Source organism: Myiozetetes cayanensis, unplaced genomic scaffold, assembly GCF_022539395.1.
Source record: "Myiozetetes cayanensis isolate MyiCay16 unplaced genomic scaffold, myiCay2020 scf4, whole genome shotgun sequence".
Classification (NCBI taxonomy): Eukaryota; Metazoa; Chordata; class Aves; order Passeriformes; family Tyrannidae; genus Myiozetetes; species Myiozetetes cayanensis.
In genome coordinates, this window is record NW_026087631.1 from 62,792,213 (window position 1) to 62,813,743 (window position 21,531).

General features: G+C 44.6%; 1 protein-coding gene across 5 annotated transcripts in view; it reads left to right on the top strand.

The window, feature by feature from the left end:
• Nucleotides 1-21,531, top strand: part of PDZD2 (PDZ domain containing 2) — a 202,573-nt gene that overhangs the window by 127,329 nt on the left and 53,713 nt on the right. For 4 of the 5 annotated variants that reach the window (XM_050329167.1, XM_050329166.1, XM_050329169.1 and 1 more), the window contains exons 3-5: nucleotides 6,809-7,211; nucleotides 20,128-20,270; nucleotides 20,929-21,061. In XM_050329167.1, coding sequence (XP_050185124.1) covers nucleotides 6,809-7,211; nucleotides 20,128-20,270; nucleotides 20,929-21,061 — 679 coding nt within the window. The remainder of the gene's footprint in view (nucleotides 1-6,808; nucleotides 7,212-20,127; nucleotides 20,271-20,928; nucleotides 21,062-21,531) is intronic. The other variant, XM_050329170.1, reaches the window with a different exon arrangement.

The following is a 21,531-nucleotide window of genomic DNA, read 5'->3' on the forward strand; positions in this document are numbered from 1 at the left end:
TCTCTCAGCCCTGCATAGGTGGGGATTGTTGGTGCAAGCGGAAACGTTGTCCCTTGCTACCATCAGTCTTCTCCTGTTCCTGCCTCTGCACCACTGTGACCAGATCAGAGCACTGGGCTGTGTTTAAAATACCCATCTTGATGTCTGAGTTGTTGAAAGTTTGCTGTGGCTGGGTTAGCTTAAAGCTGGATCAGTTCCCTGATAGGGTTCATTTATACTGTTGTCCCTATGACTGTGCCAGCACCTGAGCAGGCAGGATATGGGGTGGAAGGGAAGCTGTGGTGTTGTTTGGTGTAGGCTGATCCCAGGTGTAAGGTAATTGTGAAACTGCAATACTTAAAGCCAGTGGCTTCACCACCTCAGACCTTGCAGCAACTCTGTGGGATGCCATGTTGTTGGCCCCATTTTTTTCATGGAAAGACTTGCCTGGGGTACTGTCAGGGATTTGCAGCACAGGAAGGGGAAAGGAATTCAGTCTTCTGAAATTCAAAGCCACATCGTTGCACTGATACCGACTAGAAGGAGGTGTTTCACCAGGCTTTGTCATGGTCCTGTGTCGAAAGGCTAAGCTGAATGCCATCTTAGAGCAAAAGCTTCATGCAGGCCAGGGAGTCCATGAAAACACAGCAGTAATCCTTTCTCTCCTCCCTTTTTGCCACTCCTTAGAGTTCGGGATTTCATGGAGGGCAAAGAGGTCTTGCCCCAGGCCTCCTGCCAGCCTTACTAAATATACCTTGAAATTCAACTTTCCAAGTTGTTTTTCCTTCAAAATTTCAGTAAGTCTAGTAGCATTCCTTGCTATAAATTTAATAGTGAAAAAAATATGCCATGGTCAAAAATACTGGTTCCAGAGTTTTCTTTTCCAGAAATACACCAATTTGGCTATCCCAAGAAAAACCTGGCATAGAGAGCCACAGCCCCTGTGAGACTTGTGGAGTTGCTGCTTAACCTTGGCCATGAGCTGAAGACTGAGGGTTGCTCATCCTCGAAAGGCCGGTGGGAGCACCTCTTGTGTGCCTGGGCTATTTGAATGCGCTCCCTGGGTGTTATTACCCTCTCAGCTCTGTGACTGACTTTTCCTTTGCCCTTTCTGCCTTTCCTCTTGCGTATTAAGGGAGGCAGAGAACATTGTGTCCCTTGTGTGTGCCGTTGCCTGCAGAGCCTGGGGCAGGAAAAGGCTTGTTGGTGATGAGATATTGGATCAGGCTCATTCTTGATGTGCTGCAGCTCTGTGCCCACAGAGTATGTTGAAGTAGCAGCCAGATTTACCAACATCATTGCTTTGTGCTAAGATAAATTATGGTTTGAGAGCTTAGTCCTCCGAGGAGGTGGATGAGAGAGCTGATCATGGGGTGTCCCTGCAGCCCTGAGGAAGTGGAACCTCTTGCAAGCTCGGATGCAGCTCCCCAGCTTGGTGATTTCCTTTGCCTGCGTTAAGGCAGACTTAACTCCTGCCTGAAGACATTACAATCTGTGGAAAGTACCCCTTGGTGCTTGCCAAAATCTGTGCTCAGTAGGGTGGATGTTCTTGTGCAGTGACAGCAGTGAGGAGAGGGTTTCATGAGGATCCTTCAATCAGTCACTATCTGTTAGTCATTAATTTGCCCTGCCTTACCTGAAAAGCAAGTTAGCTCATTTGCCAGTGCCATGGAGAAATGGTTTGTTAAGTTTAGCTTTTAAAATCCCCCTTGGGGCTGGAGGTTTCAGCTCTGCAAGGATCAGCACTGCCCTTCATCTTTCCAGGCTAAAGAAGATTGAGTTTCAAGACATTTTACCATGCCAAAGTCTTTCAGAGAAGAGCATGAAAATCAGTAGTCTGTCTGTCCTGCAAAGGACATTACAGGTCCCTGAGGGGAGGTAGGCGGGGGCTCTGAAAGTGGTCGTCTCGACTGAGGTTTCTACTCCGTGCCTTGGTGAGCTGCACGAGGGGCTGGCTGGCGAGATGTCAGTGATGCTTTGTGTGTATCATCCAAAGCGCTTTCTGATCTATCAGGATGAAGGGTTCTGGAGAAATGCTAAATAGTATCATTAGTGTAAAATAAACATACTTCAATATTTCTGACCCTAAAGTGGATCCAGATGCTTTCTTATGGCTGCTGGATCTGCTTTGGTTTTTCCATGGCTCAGTGTGGCTGTCTGCATTTGTTCAACTGAGATAGGATGTGACAGAGAGCTTGTCACAGCATGCTCTTGTCAAGCCTTTAAACCTTTATATTTATACATTCATATGCTCAAATATATATATATGTATATAAGAATGAAAAAATTACTGTCTTAGTCTAAGACACCATTTCCGAGTCTGACACTTCACATGCTCGCCAAGGAACTTGGAATAAACTCAGTGAGTTTATCAGCTTTTATGATCACAGCAGTCAGTTCAGCTGTGTAGGGGAGAAATGGGATTTGGATGAATAACTCAAAATAGGCTCCGAAGGAAGTGAACGTGTCCCTCTCTTTATAGCTCTGATACAAAAGAGTATTAAACACCCCTTGATATCAGCCACCAGTTGCATTTTTCAACCTGTGGTTGAGCTTTGCAAGAGGTAACTTTCTGGTTCTGTTTCAAGTGTAAAACAATTTCCCCCTGGTTTTAAGCATTATTAACATTTTCATGGTTTCTCTCCTATGGAGAAGAACAAGTCTTCCCCACTGCTTAAGGGTTACGTTTTATATGGGCTGGTGTTTTACCAGCACTGGTGCCAGGGTGAGATCAAAGTAGCAGGAGCAGCTGGGTGGTCCTTCCTTCTGAGCATGCCAATGGGAAATGTTTCCAAGCCAGTATTTCAGTGATTTTTTTTTTTAGATTCTGATTGGGAAGATGATGCCATAGTGTCTGAGGGGACTCCCAGCTGTGCCATGGAGACTTGACATTACCTTGCAAAGACTGGCAAATACAGAAAGTGTGGATGAGTATTTGCTGGTAAAATCTTCTACTTTGATAACTGATACTAAGAGATGTATGAGGAGCTGGTAAAATCTCGTGCATTCTTAAAATCAGTGATAATAGGATTTGTTATGTGTTGTGATTTGGTGGCAGTTGGAGTAGCTGCCCAAGGTTTCTTCTCTGGTGTGTGAGATCCAAGGCTTTCACCAAACCCAACTCCGTACCCTGCAAACTAAAGCAGGAAACAGTGTGTTTTAGAGTCTTAGTTTTCAATAAATTTGGATCAGTCAGAGCTGAATTAGGGATATATTTGCTCTGTGCACCTTCTCCATCCAAGTTGAAGTCTGTATTCAAACTAAAAGGCGGCTGGGAGGTTGAAGCTGATTCACCACATCTGTGCCGAGAGCTGCCGTGTGTGCTCATCATCTCTGATCCTGCCCTGCCTGAGACACTGTTGGGTATATTGATTGCTAAAATCTCTGTGAGTGCTCTACAGGGACCAAATCTAAAAAAAGACTCGTCTGCATTACACATACAAACCCCTTGAGAAGGGGGATTTGGGGTCTAGTCTGTCTTCTTGTAGTTTTCTGCAGTCCAGAGAGTGTATAATTACATTTTATCGAATCCATCCTTCCACTCCTTTCTGGTATGGGATACTCCTGGACTAATAGAAAGCAATTAAAAACCTGAAGGTTCTCACTCATTTAATACAACCTTACCTGTCTTTTGTCCAGTGTTGAGAGATTGCTGTGCTTCCCTGGGGCTTTTTGTCTTCTTACTTAAACAGGAAAGAATTGGAAAAGGATAATGAAGCCAGCTAAGGAGGTGGCATGTACTTAGCAGAACTTACAGGTGGCTCAGGCTCCTTGGTTATCAGTCCTGTCTTTGGAGGGCAATACAATAAATGACCACAGATTCGTGGTATGTTATTTTCCTATCTTGTCTGCTATCTCATCATATGAGTTTAGTATTGTATCAGTGCTGGTTTTCCTGGTCTTTGGTTCAAAACAAACTCTTGAGATAATGATGCCACTTACTGCATCATTGGTCCCAGCAGGACTTACCCTGTCCGGAAATACCTGACATGATCTGGTGTATGCAATGACTTGCTGCCATGCAAAGGTAATTGCTCACTGACCCAGAGAAGACTTTTTTTTTTTTTTTCATGGAAACTTACTGTGTGCTTTGAACTGCTGAAAAGTACTCAAGAAAACATAAACCCATGAGTTACTACAGGCTGCATGCCTGGAACATGCAGGCCATCTCAACATATGGAGTAAATCAGCACGGCTCCGCTGACTTCAGCGCAGCTGCATCTATTTCTGCTTGATGTAACCCTGCTCCAGACTGGAGGGATGGTTTTGTGTGAAGAGTGGCTAGGAAAAAACCTTCCTTTTCTATTCCCTTTTCATAGCTTTACACTTTATAACTGGAATAAATGTACAAGTGGAGGTGATACAGTAAATTATTTTTGCCTCTATAGAAATACTTTATTTGGACATATGCTAAGTTGCCTCTTGTTCCCCTTACTTCCGAAATCAAGTAGTTGATTAATGCATGCACTTGGTTACTGGCAGTAAAAAATACATCAGTGGTTAGTTCAGAGATTGGTGTTTCAAAAACCCCACATACGTGCACCTGCACAGAAACAAGTCAGGCAGACCTGACTCTGCATAAGGACAAGGTGGGCAGCACCCATGCAAGCCACAGGACTGTGGGAAGAGGAGCTGCTTTCCTGTTTCCATGTGCCAGGAGAAGCAGTGCTATCAGGCTTATGTGTGATGGATCAGAGTGCAGTGGTATTGCTGCAAGCAAAAGTCATGAATTTTAATCAACTTTACTGGCTGCCTTGAAATTTGAGTTGAAAGATAAATGTGAAAAACAGGCAGCTCATATTGTTTCTGGAACAGAAGTGCCCCTTTTCTGGTGATTAAAAGAATATTTCTTTTAACTTGCTAATCAAAAATACTTCCATCTTAGTTCTGGATTTGTTTTTTTGGCTAACCCTTTAGGTCCTGCTAGCCTCGTGTGTCTCCTGGAGCCAAGTGTCACCTCATGGCCACCCAGAGAGCTGACCTTGGCTGCCGAGACTTCTCAACCAGAGGGGCTGTCTGCTTTCAGCCATTTTGAAAAAAGGTGGTTTTAGGGCTTTATTTAAATAGTCTTAATGTCTGGGAAAAAAAAATTAAAAAATAAGAATTGCCTGGTGAAAACAGAATGGGCTGTCCAGGGAGCTGGAGTTTGGTTTAAATTCATTGCGGAACTTTGGCACGTACTTGTCTTTCCCTTCTGTTGCTCCAGGGCTGCTTTTAAGGTTATGTAGTTGCAGTATTCATTTGGACATTGGTCTGCTTAATTAAATGTGATTTGAATGCTGATGTTGTCTGTGGGGGACATTGAAGCTTAGGGGAGAAGTGGAGTGAAAATATCAACTCTTGTCCCTGGACAGAAGCACACACCCATTGTTTTATTTCCAGGCACTGCCAGGCTGATTTGGATTACTTTAGTGGTTGAGAGTACTTTCCTCGCTCCTCCATGCAGGAGTTTGCTTTAGGGGTTATCATAGCTGCTTTTCCTGTTTTGCCATTAAGTCACCTCTGCGCAGGATTAAGTTTGCAGGGTTTTATTTGAGGCCAAACAACTTTTAAGAAAGGGAAGAGGAAAATTAGCCTACAAGCAGCAGGGAGGGGAAAATATTGGTGGCAGACTCCTGAGTTGTTCCTCCTCTCTCAAGCACAAGTGCTGTTATTTTCTCTTAGAATCTTCTGCGGTGCAAAACCACACCTAGTTTCTCATCTCGAAAATCTGTAGGTTCAGCAACTGCTCTGTATCAGTGGAGAGTTTATTGCAGCTGCAGCTTATTTGATGCAGAGGCTTATTTGATGCACTGGGAAATTCCTGCTGCCTTCAATAGTGAGAAAGGCGATATATTTTTGGGGGCCTGAATTATTGTGAAAGGGCACATACAAACCTGCTAAGTACAAATTCCAGCTTGTTTGTACTCTCAGTTGGTTACACCCTTGGCTCAGAACCCAAATATTTCAAGAATTTGTGTTGAGGTATATCCTTTCCCAAAAGAGGCATGAAGTTAGATTCCCCTTTTACATCAATGGGTGCAGTTTCTCTAAGGTCACCAAGGGTTTGATTGAAGCAGAAATGTTAATTCCTTCAAGGCACATGGAGAAACTTCAGGAGGGGAGATGATGCTTTGCTCTGGTGCCTGGGGGCTACTCCTTGAACAGCTGAGATGACTTGGCCCTTCCTTTGACTGGAATATGCTTGCTATGAAGGAAAGCCACCTGATTTCCTTTTCAGCAGCTGGGATGCCTTGTTGCCATGTTTTGCTGTACTGGGGCCGTTGGTGCTATGCCTGCTTACCCCAGTGGCTGAATTTTCATTTTCCCTGAGGCCTTCAAAGCCTTTACGTATGCTGAAGCAGATTAGTTTTACTAAGGATGTTTATTTCAGATGCAAATGCTCTATGGGCTGCTGCACAGATGAAGCCTGCCTGAATTTCAGTTTTTAAAAAAGTATTTATTTATTTTAATACTCCACTGGAAACCCTCTCAATTTTGCTTGCTTCACCTTTTAGTGTTGCTCTGGTGCAGGTACGGAGGTCAAGGTGGTAGGAACACATTTGGTGGCGTTTACCAGCTGTCATGTTATGCCGCAGCGGGATCAGCCCAGGTGGCTGGTAGGGCTGTTATTATTCCTGATATTATTCTTGGAATTCTCCTCCAATACTGAAGAAAGGGAGCATTTGCCAATGCTTCAGGGTGTGATAACATGTCCACACATCAGGCAAATCAGCTGCCTGAGGTGGTGCCTGGACATCACAGGATACGGAATGTTGGGGTGCCAGGACGGGATGTGGGCTCTGTGGGGCGAGTAGTTAGTAATCCTCGTGCATCCCTTTCCTTGCAGTTACCTGGCCGAGCAGTGCTGGAATGGCGGCTTCGTCTACCTGATCATGTTGCGCCGCATCAAGCGCAAGGCCCCTCTTCCTCCCTCCAACGGCAACAACAGCAACAGCTGCGACCCCAAGGCCAAGCCCAGCCCTGAGCCCGGCGACAGAGCCACTCAGAATGGGAAAAGGACCAGGAAGTTTGGGGTCATCACCAGGACACCGGGCAGCAAGGACAGCAAGGAGAAGCTGGGCCCGGAGCACGGGAACGGGCACTGCACCCCGATGGAGGTGGAGGTTGCTCAGCCGGAGACCTCTGAAGCAGAAAGCAATGGGGAGGAGCAGCACCAAGGCACTGGGGCATCCTACCGGTGCCGGCTGTCAGATGGTGGCATGCCAGACATTGGGGACCAGTCTGCCCAGGTACGTTTGCGTTGGTTTTTCTAGAGAAGGAAGAGCGGCAGGCATGCAAGCGAATTAAGTGAATTTCCCAGGCAATTTTCATAGTTTCAGTGCTCTGTCCTTGGGTTGAGCCTCCAGGGGACAAGACAAGCTGTCAGGGCACCAAGTTTTGGGATGTAGTCCAAAGCAGGGGGGCAGGAGGATTGAAGAGTTAAATAATGATTGTCAAAAAACCTCTATCATACTCCATCTGTGATGGAGGGGGAAGGTCCTCGTATCTCTGACCTGTCAGGGTTGGTCTCAGGATTTCTTTTGTTGAGACAACTGGTGACCCTGTGACACTGGGGCAGGAGATGTCAGTGGAAGATGGTAATTTTGTCCTTTGGGGCTTCATGTTTAGCTCTGCCTGGAATTGATGTCACCTTATAGCTCATGTTAACATTGGAATTGAAGCTTCCCTTTTTGATGCACCAGACCACGTTGCATGTATTTCTGATACGAAACTTGTTTGGCCAGTGTTTGGGAACCACATGGAAGTAACTGCAGATTTTTCTCAGAGTTGATGAGATAGGCGATTTGTTAATGTTTGAGACGACAGCAGGATTGGGGCGTTCATTGCTTCTCTCTTTGTCCTAATGGAGATCTTGGGGTTTGTTGCCTGCCTAGAATTGCAGTGTTGCTGGATAAAGAAAAATAACCCAAACCTTGATCGGGTTTCAGTATGCATCTATCACCAGAAGCACCGTCTGCCAATCTTTCCAGAGGCACTAATAGTATAAACAGATGAACGTTGCTTTGTTGGGCTTGGGGCTGGTTGCAGCAGCTGGTTTTGGTTTTAAGACTTCAAAGCTGGTAACAAAGCAGTGTGAGTGGACATTTCATCACTAAATTCTGTTGAGAAAACCATGGGTTTAAATGTGTCCTCTGAATTAGTGCTCCTTGGCACTACTGCAGGGTGGTGGTGCTGGTAGTTGTGAACTTAGAGTAATTTAATTTAAAGTACGTTGTAGGAGCTAAAAGCAATTAAAAAAACCTCTGGTTTTAAAGAACTGTAATTGCAAAAACTTGCTCTTCCCATCAGTGAGGCACTTTGGATTTTATGGTGCAACAGGGTAGAGTGTTTGTGTACTGTTCTTGCAAGCCTTGTAATTGTAGTCTTTCTAAAAGAAAACATGAAAAGCATAAAAATAAATAAATGAATCGTTTGGTATTTTGAAAGCTCTGGTCCATATAAAAACTTCTTGAATCTGTTCTGAAGATGTCTAATTAGACACATGTTATAAATGAAGATGATCAGACTTTTTTTTTTTGAAGTGGAAAGCCAAAAATGTATGTATGTAAAAAAAAAAAAAAAAACTCTTTATCCAGAGCCATCTCATGCTAGTGCTACCTCGATGTTTTGAGTCATTTTGGTCTGAGAAGTAAATTGTTAAATTCAGAACATGTATGTATCAATGTGAGCAATAAATACATTTTGAATGCCAAGCACATACAAGATGGCTTTGTAAAACATAACAACATAGCTGAGGCACTGGAAAAATTTAAAAGCTATAATCTATTCAGCTGTGGTGTATTGGTTATGGAGCCTGTTGGAAGGTGCAGTCGTTTAGTAAAATTGTCTCTCTCTGTTTTTTAATTCCCTCTCCCCCCCCCTTAATATTTTGCTTAGAAATATGACCTCTGTCTGTGTCAGTACTAATTACATTTTCCTGACATCTGAATGAGGAGAAATGTGAATAGCTGGAGCCTGAATAGCATGCCTTGATCATCCTTTGCTTTTTAGAGACCAGGGGCCTTATAGAGTCCTGTCACTTTAGCATCTGTGGGGTTACTGCTATCAGAGTAATGAGTGGCTTAAATCAGTTTCTTAAGAAGTATTCAGTAGGGACAATGAATAAAATTTTCAAAATTATTTGTATCCCGTTTAAAAGAAAAAAAAAAAAAAAGACCAGGAATAAAGACACTTGGGATCCTCATATCTCACTTCCAGCTCTATTTTCAAAGCGTGACCTGGCACTCAGGCATGTGAGATCCAGTCGTGTCAGGAGCCTTTTGAAAACGGCATCCAGGATGTCGTGTCAGAAGTTGCAGCCTCCTTCCAGGCTTCAAAGCGTAAGCCAAACCTCTCATAGCCGCGGGATGAGTTATCTCCTCCCGTGCGGGGACGGGGTGCATTGGCAGGGCACTCTCTCCGCAGGGAAAGCAGCTCCGTCCCCACTGCCTGCCCCAAGCTCGCCATCTCCTCCGCACGTTGACTAATTGAATATCCAGGGCTGTCAGTCCTGCGCCTTTGGGGAGCACTATATCCACTTGGAAGGGAGGAGAGCCAGCCTGTGGCGGACTGGAGGTTGGCTGCAGGTGGGAGGAAAGGTTTCAAGAAGCTGCTCAGCGACCAGCGTGGATGTGGGAGGACCTGGCTGGTCCTTCCCACTGCTCCTTTCCCCTTTCCCACCCTAGGAGGCAAATGGGAGCATTACTGAAAAGGGATAATCGAGTCCAGGAAATTAACTTTTTTTCTGCCTGTAGAAAGTTACTATGCAGTTGTTGTAACCAAAATGAGGGCAAGGAGGTTGGGTTGAATCTGCGTGTCTTCAGCCACTGCTTTGGTGATCCCAGCAGCTAGCTCATGGCCAGTGCCTAGGGGATATTGTGCTGGGAGTGCTTTTGAGGCATCCATATGTCATTTCAGTGCCCTTCACTTTCAGGGTACCTCTCCCACAAGTGAAAACCCCTCCCACAAGTGTGGGGTTATTTTCCCGTTTCCTCCATATGTGCTGCTCACAACAGCAATGCTGGATTGTGAAATGACAGGCAAGATGAATACTGTTCGTCAAGTGAGCCTGCCAGGAGATTCCTGTGTTACTGGTTTGTGTGCATGTGCCAGTCCCCTTCTTCAGGCTTGCTTTCATCTCTCAGATCTTGATCTGTCTCTCCTGTGCACTTGGCATTGCTATCACTGTGCATAAACAAATCTGCCAGGCTGTTTACTGGTATGTAACCTTCAGTTAATACTGTACCTGTCAATTAGCAGGCAGCATGTAATGTTTACAGGTGGTTAACTTATGCTGAAATATTTTTAGGATGAACTTAAATGGCTTTCAAAAATGTGGGGATTCAAAGCAGCAAAGCTGTATCTGCCTGGCAGGAAGATCTCTAAAGTCTGGAAACCAGACCTTGGAGAGGACCCAGGCTGGCAGCAGTGGGAGTCGGGGCAGTGATTTAAGATCAGGCAGTCTCTGAGCTGGAGTAATGATCCCTCACATCCTGGGAAGATTGGGGAGCTTAAACACAGAAATCAAAGTTCACTTCTTTTATTCAGTGGCTTGAGACATGGTGTAGTTTTGCAGGCTGATAATTATACAGGCACAGATGGAAGAGGAATATGGGAAGGGACTACTGGAGTTGACTAAAAAATGATAAATAAAAGGAAACGGCGTTTTCCTCACAGTAGAGCAGTCCTGTGGTTTCACTGTGTTTAGTGGTAGGACAGAATCCCTCAGTTTTGTTCTCATTTCTCTATCGTGGTGTTTTTGGAAGATCTGTGGGCTACTTCTGTTGCTGTTCAGCCCAGAGGTGGCCAGATACAGCTGGCATGGACAGGGATCAGAAGTAGGACTGAGGTTTACAAGAACCAGATTTAGCAGTGTGAAGGGAGGGAGTCTGGTTGTCGAAGGGGACTTGAATTGATCCAGGTCTGGCTGGCAGGATGAGATGCTCTCATTGATGAAGCCAGAAACAGCTTGGCTGAAGATGAGTTGTACCAGAGCAGATTGGCCCTCTTGGCTTCCTCCAGCCGCTGCAGGGTGCTCTGAAAGTCCTTGAAACACCAACCGTTAAAAGCAAAAACAAGACACCCCCAGAATGACCTTGAATCCTCTTGCTTCTTCATAAGCATCCAAATTAATAAGGGCTTGAAATCCAGATCCAGGTTTACCAGTGACCATTGTAAAAGAGATTGGGCAGGACGAAAGTGCTTTAATGGTGAAGGGAGGCAGTTGAGAGGGGCTGTTTATTTGGGTGTTTCTCCTTTGGCAGGAATATGTGGCATGGGAGAAGTTCAGGGTGTGCACCAGGTGTCTTGGCTGCTGGTAGCACCATGGTGTGGGGCTGTGGTGGGATGCCTCTCCAATATGATAATAAGTCAGCGTCTGGTGGTCCTGCAAGCTGTATCTGATGCTTTCCTGAAGTCAATGTCCATTAACAAAAGAAGAGAGGGGGAAAGGCAAGGAAATGTTAATGCCTTGCCTCCCAGAGGCTTTTGGGGAGGTCTGGACTAGAGGAATGCTTCAAGGTCTTGCCTCCCTGTTGTTAACCTCATTACTCTGCAGAGTGTCGCAGCCACCAGAACAGTCTGCCAAGCCAGCTTTGCTCACAGCCCATCTGAGCCCAGTTTGCATAGACCACAGCACTCTCCAGACTCATCAGTGTGTACACAGGTGCACACAGACGTGCATGTGATCAGGAGTCCACCCAGGTCTTTGCCAGCCAGCACTTGCCTTTGTATTGCTCCAACTGCATGGTGCTTGCTCTCTTTTCATCAGCAGCTCTCTTCATTCCTCAAGCCCATTATTGCTTCCTTATTGAGATGGCTTGTCTCGCAAGGGGATGAATGCTTCTGAATTGCATTTTACTTTGCAGCTAGGAAAGGCTGACAGCCTTTCTGTAGCAGTACTTGCCAATTAGTGTTGGTAAATGCCAGCCTTACCTTGAGTTTTGGTTAATGGAAAATGTTCCTTATCTTGCCAAGCAGAAGAGGAAGGCTAATAGGGCATTACAAGAATCAGAACATGAGGCTTGAAATAATACAATGGCTTTAAGCATTTTACTATTTAGTTAAACTTGATGGGAAAAAAAATTGTCATCCTTTTTCTGTACCAAAATGAAAAACTTGATGTAAGCAGGGTACTCCGGTGAAGCTACTGAAGCTAAGGTTGCTTTACATCAATTTTTTTTGGCAACCTAAGCAGTAATTACTGTTTCATCAAGGCTTTTATTGGACTCTTATATGACACATGTTTTAGACATAAATAACACTGGTTTGAGGTGTTAGTGTAGATAGTTTTAGTCATGTAAAGGCCTTCCTTAGAATCTGATTATGTTCTTAACATCTTTATATCTATTGTGCTTTCTTCCAGCTTTCATTAACGTGAATCCTGGGGCTACCTACTGTCTTGAAGTTTTAATGTGCACTGCGATAAGCACGTCTTCCCTCTTCTTTGCCTGTTTTGGTTGTAAACTCTCTTAGGGACAAGGACTGTCTTTTAATTGTAGCTGTGCAGCACTGACAAAACTTGGCCTTGCTTTTGCTTGGGGTTTTAGGAGGCACTTTGATGTAGCTTGTAGTGAAATTACAGTTAATATTTTTTGCTGCCAGTTATGTTCCACCTTGCCATAAAACAACAGTCGTCACAACTTTCTGGGGTTAAGTCACCTGCTGCCAATTTTTTCAACTGACTTAAGGTTCTGCCTGCCTTTGCTGTGATTTAAGTGATAGCTACAGCTGTGGTAGCTGTATACTTTAATTTTGAGTAGCAATCTGTCATTTTATACTGTTTTTGTAGTGAATTTTCCAAGGGTGTGATGGAGAGTTGGATGTAGAGATAGTTTGGTAATGCATATATTGTAATGTGTTAGTTTTAATGTGTTGCCTTGCAGCCAGGTCCTCGCTCGTGGAAAGGAGCTATCCCCAAAGGCAGCACAGGTTGGATTGCAGGAGGTCTCAGCCATACTCAGCTATCATTCAACCATAGGTGAGAGCACCAGTAGGGAAAGCGCTTCCCACCTACACAGAAAGTGGGTCAGGTTATTTTTTATTTTGTGTGTTGCATTAAAGGTTCAGGAAACCCACAACTGGAATGCAAACGACTAGCTTTTGCTGAAATGTAAGTTCACACCATTTTATGTTTTAATCATTAAGTGTGAATGCTTGAAACCAAGTGGACATGCCTAAAAATAGAGCATGCTGTTTGCTTAGGTGCTCTAATGTTTCAGGCTTTTAGTCGGAATTATAAAGCTACATACACCTAATTTTTGAGGCAGGGTGCTGAAAGTACTGAGCAAACCCAAAAGATTCCTGTTGCTGACAGATGTAATACCCAGTCCCCACAAGTGACACCTCTTCAGCTGGCACTGGAGTGTGGTGACCTACTCTAAGCTGGGCTTTAATCTACTGTAAGCTGCAAGAGTGTTTTCTGAGAAACTTCAGACCAACCAACCAGCCATTCCCAATAGCCCAGCAAGAGAATGAGACTAGGTAAGGTACTCAAGGGAGTGCAAACACTTGTAACCCTTAAAAGCCTAAGCTTTCCAGGGGCAGTTGCCAGACCAAAACACTCCAGGGTTGGAGACAGCTGAGAAACCATTCATCTGATCTCGCAATAAAGGTTCAGTTGAAGGCAGGAGTGGAGCAGCTCAGAGAGGTGCAATCCAGATGGTGATGGCTCAGGATGACAAATGACTCCAGCAGATTTTTGTAAGGGGTGATGGTATAGTTCAGGTGCTTGCACTGGTTGATAAAATGTTTAAAGCCCTTGCCAAGGAAATGATGTCAACGTGCAGTCGGTCTCAGGAGATGGATCCCTGGGGGACAGTCTGCTTTAAGTCACAGAATTTTCATTCACTCTGTTGTGATGGCTGTTTTGTGTATTTTAATTACGTGTTTGTGTTTGGGGGAGGGTATGTTTTTGCTTTTGACTGTTCCCCAGGCTTCATCCCCTAGGACACTTCTCTTTTCATGGGGAAAGTACTCACATTTCAGTGGAAGGATGCCAACTATCTGGCGGCTGTTTGTCCAAACAAGGGGACTTGTGAGATCAGGAGTGGACACTTGAAAGCAATCACAGTTATGTCTGTGCTCCTGACTCCTACTTAGTTTGAGGACATGGAAAGTTCATATCCTCAATGAAGTGTAATTCGTATTAAGGGCTGCTTCGGTTTGGGGTTTTCTCCCGTATTTTAAGTGGTGTAGGAGACACCCCCTGTGTGGCTTGCATCATCCAGAGGCAGAAGCCAAAGGCTTCAGTGGTTCAGTGCTAAGAAACTTTCATAAGCAGTAGGGATGGACAAAAAACTCCTGTCTGTCTTGGAATAATTTATTGATAAAGGAATTTAGATTCCCCCTACCCCACGCTACTTTTGATTTATCTTGGAGTTGTTTAGGTTGCTTGTGCAACAATGAAAACAAAACCCAGGGTAGTAGATGAAAGCAGGAGTCCTGCTGTCAGATCAGCCTTAAAAATAACCTGGCTAAGTTCAGACGAAAAATATACTCATTATCCACTAATGAAATAATTGCCCTGTTAAGAATCTGCAAAAATCTGATTTTGGCATGATTTTCTGGTACTGAGTCATTCACATTAATATCTGTGATGTGAAGAGTGATGGCTTTTGACTGTATCTTGAGACTGACGCGTTCAAGCTGCTCACCTGGTATGTGATCGTGCAAGTTAATTCCCCAGCTACCTATCTGTCTCTCCCACCTATCTGCTGGGGAGATGGGAGGAGAGGTGATGTGGCTGAAGGTGGGGCAGGCAGCTGGGAGTAATGCTTTTAATTTATCCCCACATCAGTGAAGGATTCTGGCGAGTGGTATGTGCTAGTATGGCCATCCCAGTGTTCTCCCTGTTCATGGAGAGAAGGATGCTGTAGTACTGGTCTAAATGTTCTGTGTTTATGTTTGGGGGATTTTGTGCTGGTTTTCAGCTGTGTGTGATCAGCACGTTAGCTGCCAGCTGCTGAGAAGCCTATTGAAGTAATTTTTGGTAATGCATGGAACCTAGGACTTTCTCTTAAATGTCACGTTTCCAAAGCAGCTTCCTGGCTTGTGAGTAAGATCTCACTGTTTGCTTCTGCTGCTCCTAATGAGAAACCCTGTGAAGTTTGAAAGTGGGAACTGGTCCCTGCAGACAGACACTAAAAATCCACCTTGAAACGTGGAGGGAGGGAGACATCCTGCGGGCTGCATTTGGGTCCATGGCAGTCAGTCAGTGTGTGAGTACAGACTCAGTACGTGGTTATTGCTATTCTGATCAGGGCTTATCTCTGTTTTTATTTTAAAATTGTTACATGTTTACATCAGGTTCGTCTGAATTGCTGCTGTGACAGAAAGTGCTTTTTCGTAGACAACTATTTTACATTTTCCATTTTACTGTCTGGCTTTTTAACTACACACCGAGTTTCTGTTTTCCATTTGTTTACACCTTGCTCCTGCCAAGTTGTCTTTAATAAAAGATTTCAAAGCAATTTTTTCTTTTGTATATATAGATTTGCAGCTTCTTGAACACGGCACAGTCAAAATCAGTCAACCCCCTTTAAACTCCCCTGCAATTAGCTAGCGAAGGGGAAGCGTGTGTGGGGGGGAGAACGGCTCCGGCGTCTTTCATTCACTTATTTATTTTTTTTCCTCAACAACTCAGAGGAAAAACGTTCCTTTTTGTTTTATTAATGATGTGCTTATGAAATGGAGCTTTTGATGGTATGCACCCGGAGCAGGCAGAAGGCGAGCTTCCCCACGTTGCGCTGGCAGTGCGCTCGCTTTCTGATCTGCAGCACACTAGTTTATTCCAGATGTAGGCTCGCTCTGAACAGAGGCTGCCTGGTGTACAATGGCTACACCGTGGAGAGAAATGGCCTGCAGGGACCCACTAGAAGCTGCCAGCTGTATTCTCTATTCTCACTTGCAGTCAGTTACATAAGATGACCCTTTGTTTTTGGTTGGGTTCCCCCCCCCCCCGCAATTAATCCAAATAGAATATTTATACTGTCTTAAAAAAAAAAAAAGTTTTAATTATTTGTAACTAAGGCACTTTGAAGTTGATCAGCTTTGAGTGGAAAAATCTGGTCCAAAGGGCTGCCTTCTTGAAAGAGCCAAGCTGGGAGGAAAGTTGAGTCACCTAAAAGTGATGTAACTGCAGAGAACAAAAGTTAGCCATTAGCCCAGCTGCAACCTGACTTGACCATTTGTGTTTCTCCTTGCTGTGTGAGGGTAGTTAAAAAATGCAAGTCTGGAAGGGATTTCAGGGAATGGCCCAATCTCATCTCCTTCTCTGAGACCAACTTTGACAAATGTTGGTTCATAGTGCCCATGAAATCCTTGATTGGGAGGAATCCACAGTCCCTCCATGAAGGCAGATCTGCTGCTGATCTGGGATTATAAGCAAAGTCAGTGGGGTGGATCCGAGAAGAATTAACATTTACTCTCAGGAGGTGGGGAACAAGTCTCTAAAGGGGCATTCTTGCTTGTTATTCCTTTGGCACACTTACAGCACACAGGAGTGTCTTTCTGAGTGTCCATCTTGGCCAAATCTCAGGTGAATGAAATTTTCTGGATTGTCATAACACAACTATTCGTTCCGTGTTATGTAGTGAGCTCTTTCTCAAATGCTGCTGCTGCTGTGCTTGTGACCTACCTTTGGTCAGAGGGATATAGTTTAAGTCTCCTTAAGAGTGACCAGGGCTGGATACTGCCTGTTCCCTGGCTGCGGCAGGAGCTGGTAGTGCCTCGCTCTCTGTCCTTGATGAGGATGTCTGGAGTTTGAGATACCTGACTGGACTGGCATCAGCACATCTGTGCTTTGTGCATGAAGTGTTTTTGTACCAAGAGCTGTGGGCACATGTGTGCATTTTTGTGTCACAGGTGAACAAAGCTGGGGGGGGATGTTATTCTGAGTAATTTATAAATGAAGCTGTGAGAATTATTCTGAAAAGATGGGAAAATTCGGATGTTAATAGAAATATGGAACTGACAGCAGCTAAGCAGCAACCAGAATTGTGCAGCTGATCAAAAGAGACTGGTCAGCATTTAAACTTGTCCTCTGGGCAGGGATTATGCAGGCTCCAAGGGCAGTGACATCATACCTGCAAACTGTGAAATCTAACTACACTTGGTGTTTCCTTTGAGTATTGTAAGTCTCGGGAGTGGAGTGAATGCCCCAGAATCCTAGCTTTCATTTAAAGACTGAGTTTGTAGTATTTTTGTTTATGAGGGAAAGTTTGAAAATATGATACTTCAAAAAAATTTCAAAATTAAACACATACATCACTACTTTTTTTTTTCCTTCTTCTTTAAAGCATTTGGGCTTTGTGTTGTTGAACCTGGGAGTCCCCAGTAACTTCACAAAACTGGTTTTAAGAATAATTAAAATGCATTTACAAGTCCTTGGAATTGGCACAGAGCTTTACTCATAAGGCTTTCCTGTTATGAACTCATATGAGGTGCACATTCAAAGCAGCAGCATTTTTATCCAGCTGTGAAGTATCCTGTGCTGCTCTGTGCAGCTTCCTGGGGAGGGAAAGGGATTCTGCTGGACACCCCTTCCTCCAGAGGCCTCAAGCAGAGGCTGGCAATCTTCTGTTTAGTACTTAGCTTTCAAAATCTTGGAGTGACGTCCCTCAGAGGTACATGTGTATTGGTGGGGGGGGGGTGTTTGCTTTGCAGCGCGTGGTTAAATGAAGAGCTATGAATATTTTATGAGGAAAGGGGAAAGAACAGTGAGGGTTTCTGATTCCAGTCCACGCTGAGTTGTTTATTCCCAGTGAAATGCCTGCAGCTGACCGGTGGGGACTCAAGGGACAGCCTTTTCTTTCAAGGGAGCAAGTGACAATGGCATTCGAAAATAAGTGAAAGAAATACACGTTTGGGTATGTGCCAAACGTTTTTGTTGTCTTTATTGTGGATGTGTTCTTCTCTCCATGTTCAGACTGAGTAGTGTTTTAGTGTCAAGCACTTTTGATTTTAGTGGGCATTCAAGGGGAATAAGGTGGTGCTTGCACAGGAGGAGCAGAGTCTTGCCATTTGCTGTTATTGAGTGCTATGTAAATGAACATTCAAGAGTGGGCCAGTTAAGAGTAAATTTGGATTTTTTTTTTTTAATGTAATAAAATGTGTGATAGTTAAGAGTGCTGAGGAGTGTGAGCCAGGCACTGCACAGAGTGGGCCTTGGTGTAACTCACATTCCAAAAAGCTTTTGCAGATCATTAAAGGCAATTTTATGAGTGCATTGTTAAACTTTATTGGAAGGTCTGCTTCCAAACTGGGTTTAACAACAGGACATTTGAAGTGGCATCTTGTGAGGAGAATAGATGGTCATCGTTTCAGCCTGGGCTTGGTTGGGGGAGGCAGAGGGATTGTATTTCTCTGTTATACTGTCTTCATTATTGGTGCAAGGTACTTCATACCAATAAAATCTCTCTGGAGCATTTTCATGCTGTAGCTCAGTTCTGTTTTTAAAGCAGATAAATATAGTTGACTTTTACCCCTGTATTTAACACAGTATCTCATGTATCACTCTAATTTATTTTAAAGTATCCTCTGTCCTGATATGTCCTGACATCCTGTTACTCAGCAGGAGACTGGGCTTTTATCAGGCGTTGAAGATCCCGGTTAAACCCTGTTAGGATATTGCCCATGTTCAGGGCTTTCAAGTTAACAAATTACCCACAGGTGTATGTGTTTTCAGGCTAAAACTTTTGGGTAACCTCTGAAGAAATCTGGTTGTTGTTTTCTGTTTCTCCTACCTGTGGTTTAAGAGCTATGATACCTTAATACAATAGTAATTAATATTAATATTCATGTTAGCATTCCCATTAGTAATGTTAGTATTGATAATTATTAGTTATTCTCGTTAATTTTCACTTTGTTCTAATATCCGAAAAACTCATGCTGCATTTAGAAGTTTCAGTGTTTAGGTGAAAGAAAAAAAAACCAAGCAAACCCCCCACATTTTCCTCACTTAATAAAGGCTCTGATAAACAACACTGGCCTAAAATTTGCAGGTTGCTGCCACAACCCTTGGGTTTGCAGATATATTTAGAAGTTCTCCTTCTCAGAAACAAGCAGCAATTTGTGCATGCTCTTCACAGTTTGCCATGAAATTTTAATCATCTTTGCTACTTGGGCGTTTGCGTACTGTGAGAACGTTACTTGTGTGCATAACACACCCAGTCAGAAATAGCTGACCTGGTGCCTGGTGACTACAACACATGGCTGAAAAATTGCCTCCAAATTGTGCATTTTGCTGTCTTGCAAGCTTGAAAATTTCCAAGGGTTTCTCATAATTTTGTATTCCTGGTTCTTCCCCTCTCTGAGAGTGTCTTGGCAATTGCCTTTCATGTCTTACTTGCTTGTTTTTCTCTTTCCCTTTTTTTGCTCTGCTGGTATCTGTCACACTTGTGTTTCCTTGTGCCCAATCCTGCCAGTAGAACTCATGGGAACTAGTTTGTGTTTTGCATTTTGTATTGCTCTGGAGTTTGTAAACTGCTTTTTGGATACATATTTATAATAATTAAAAATAATCAAAACTAATGAAAGCGTCCTGAACATTGCTTATTACCTTGGTTATACTGAAAATTATTCTCTGCAGTGGGTAAATTTACTATTTACAATCTGTACAACAGCTGCCCAGTAAGAAATATTTGATTGGCAGCTGATAATTTGAAGCCGGTGTTTTCTTTCCTGCATCTCAAATCCTGCAAACCCCTCCGGAGAGGGAAATGCTGCTGTGTGATGCTGATCTGGTCCCTGCTGCAACAGCAGCTGCACTACCTGGTGTTCAAGGTCCCCCTTGAACCACGTCTTGCTCCTCTGCAGCCCTGCACAGCTCATCCTTGAGTTTTGGCGAAGGGGTTTGAGGACACTGGTTGCTTCGGGAAGGACGAGGGCGTTGAGAGCAGCACCTCTGCGTGGCTCAGAAAAGCTGCAAACGTCCCTGCAAGGAAACCGCTACGTGTTGACCCTCCTCTGTGCTGCCTCCTCCTTTCTGCCTCCTTCGCTTGGACTGCAGCTAACGTAGCAAAGCTCAGCAAAAACACCCGTATAGCTTGAGCTGTACAGGTGTGTGGTGATGGGCAGCAAGTGCTAAATAGCTCCCTCCTGTAGCCTCCCAGCCCCCTCTTGGTGTGCAAATCCAAATTCAAGGACTCTCTGCACGTTTTCTCTCAGCGAGAAGGTTGCCGCATATGGAAGATGCGCATCCTGAAGGGGACGGACGGGCTGGGAATCCAGATAACGGGAGGCAGAGGGTCGAAGCGGTCCCCTCACAGCATCATCGTCACCCATGTGGAGGAAGGCGGCTCCGCGCACAGGTGAGCTGATGGTGCCTTCATGGGAGTGGGCGTGATCGGGTAGCCATGGACTATCCATGTTAGCCAAGTTCATGAGGCAAGTGTGGGCGTTTTGCCCTCCCTTGTGTGAGGGTGAGAATATGGCATTTTTAGCATAGAAATTTATTTTTGTGTTTGATCACTGAAGCTTATTCTAGCATATTTAGTCTAAACTGTAGACAGATCGAACACTTCCTTGGTGATGGAGTAAAAAACAAGGAGTCTGATGGGTTGTAGGGATTTCTCCCTAAGTCCCTTTTTGGAAGATGGGTCTTTCCCATGGAATTGTCAGTGTGTGAGAGCATGGGTTGTGCATCTCAGGGTGCTCGCTTCCAGCCCTGGCCCTGTTCCTTCACAGAGTGGAAACGGAGATGCTTCTCCCTGACCAACTCCATTGGGTCACAGAGAAGACTTGGGAGATCTCAGGCCTGCCAAGAGGGTGAGATGGCTCTGGCTGTAACAGTGATTTCCTGGGGTTACTTTCTGAGCCCCTTTTTTTTTTGGAGAATACCACACAGTGCTAGCTTAGCGTCAGCGAGATCACGTCTTGTCCATGCCTCCACGTCCCGCCACGTGCCACCGGAGCCGGCACTGGGGGAGGACCACCCTGCAGCTCTGTGTTCCCGCTCTGTTTCTGCAGGGATGGCAGGCTGATGGCTGGTGATGAGCTCCTCATGATCAACGGGCAGTCGCTGGTGGGGCTGTCCCACCAGGAGGCCGTGGCTCTCCTTCGCTCGGCCGCTGGCCTGGTGCAGCTGGTGGTCTCTAGCAAGGTACAGACCTCTCCCGGGTGCTCTCACCGATGTGCATCCGCAAATGTTTGTGCCAGTGCTTTGTGAAAAGGGCATATTTTTGATAGGCAATCACATGTGCACATTTGCTCCACTAAATTTAATGTACAGCAAGGGGAAATACATCAGTAGCTGCCATAAATCTGTGGCAAATCGGCATAGTATAGACCAAATTAATGATTTGCTTGTATTGTCACTGTCGTTCACTGTGCAAATGAGTCTGTGTTTATTCACACAGACGTTACCTAAGTTTTGGCCAAAACCATTTTCTTAATATACATGCTAAATGAAGCAGGCTGTTCTCAGCCTCTTCTGCTTCCTGCCTGCATAGCCCCTGTACCTCTCATCTCTGTCCTGCCTGTGTGCCTGAGGTCTCTTGATGATGATCTCTTGGCTCAAGTTCCTTATTTTGTCCTTGTTAATAGCGTGGAGTGGAGCTCTTACAGATAAAG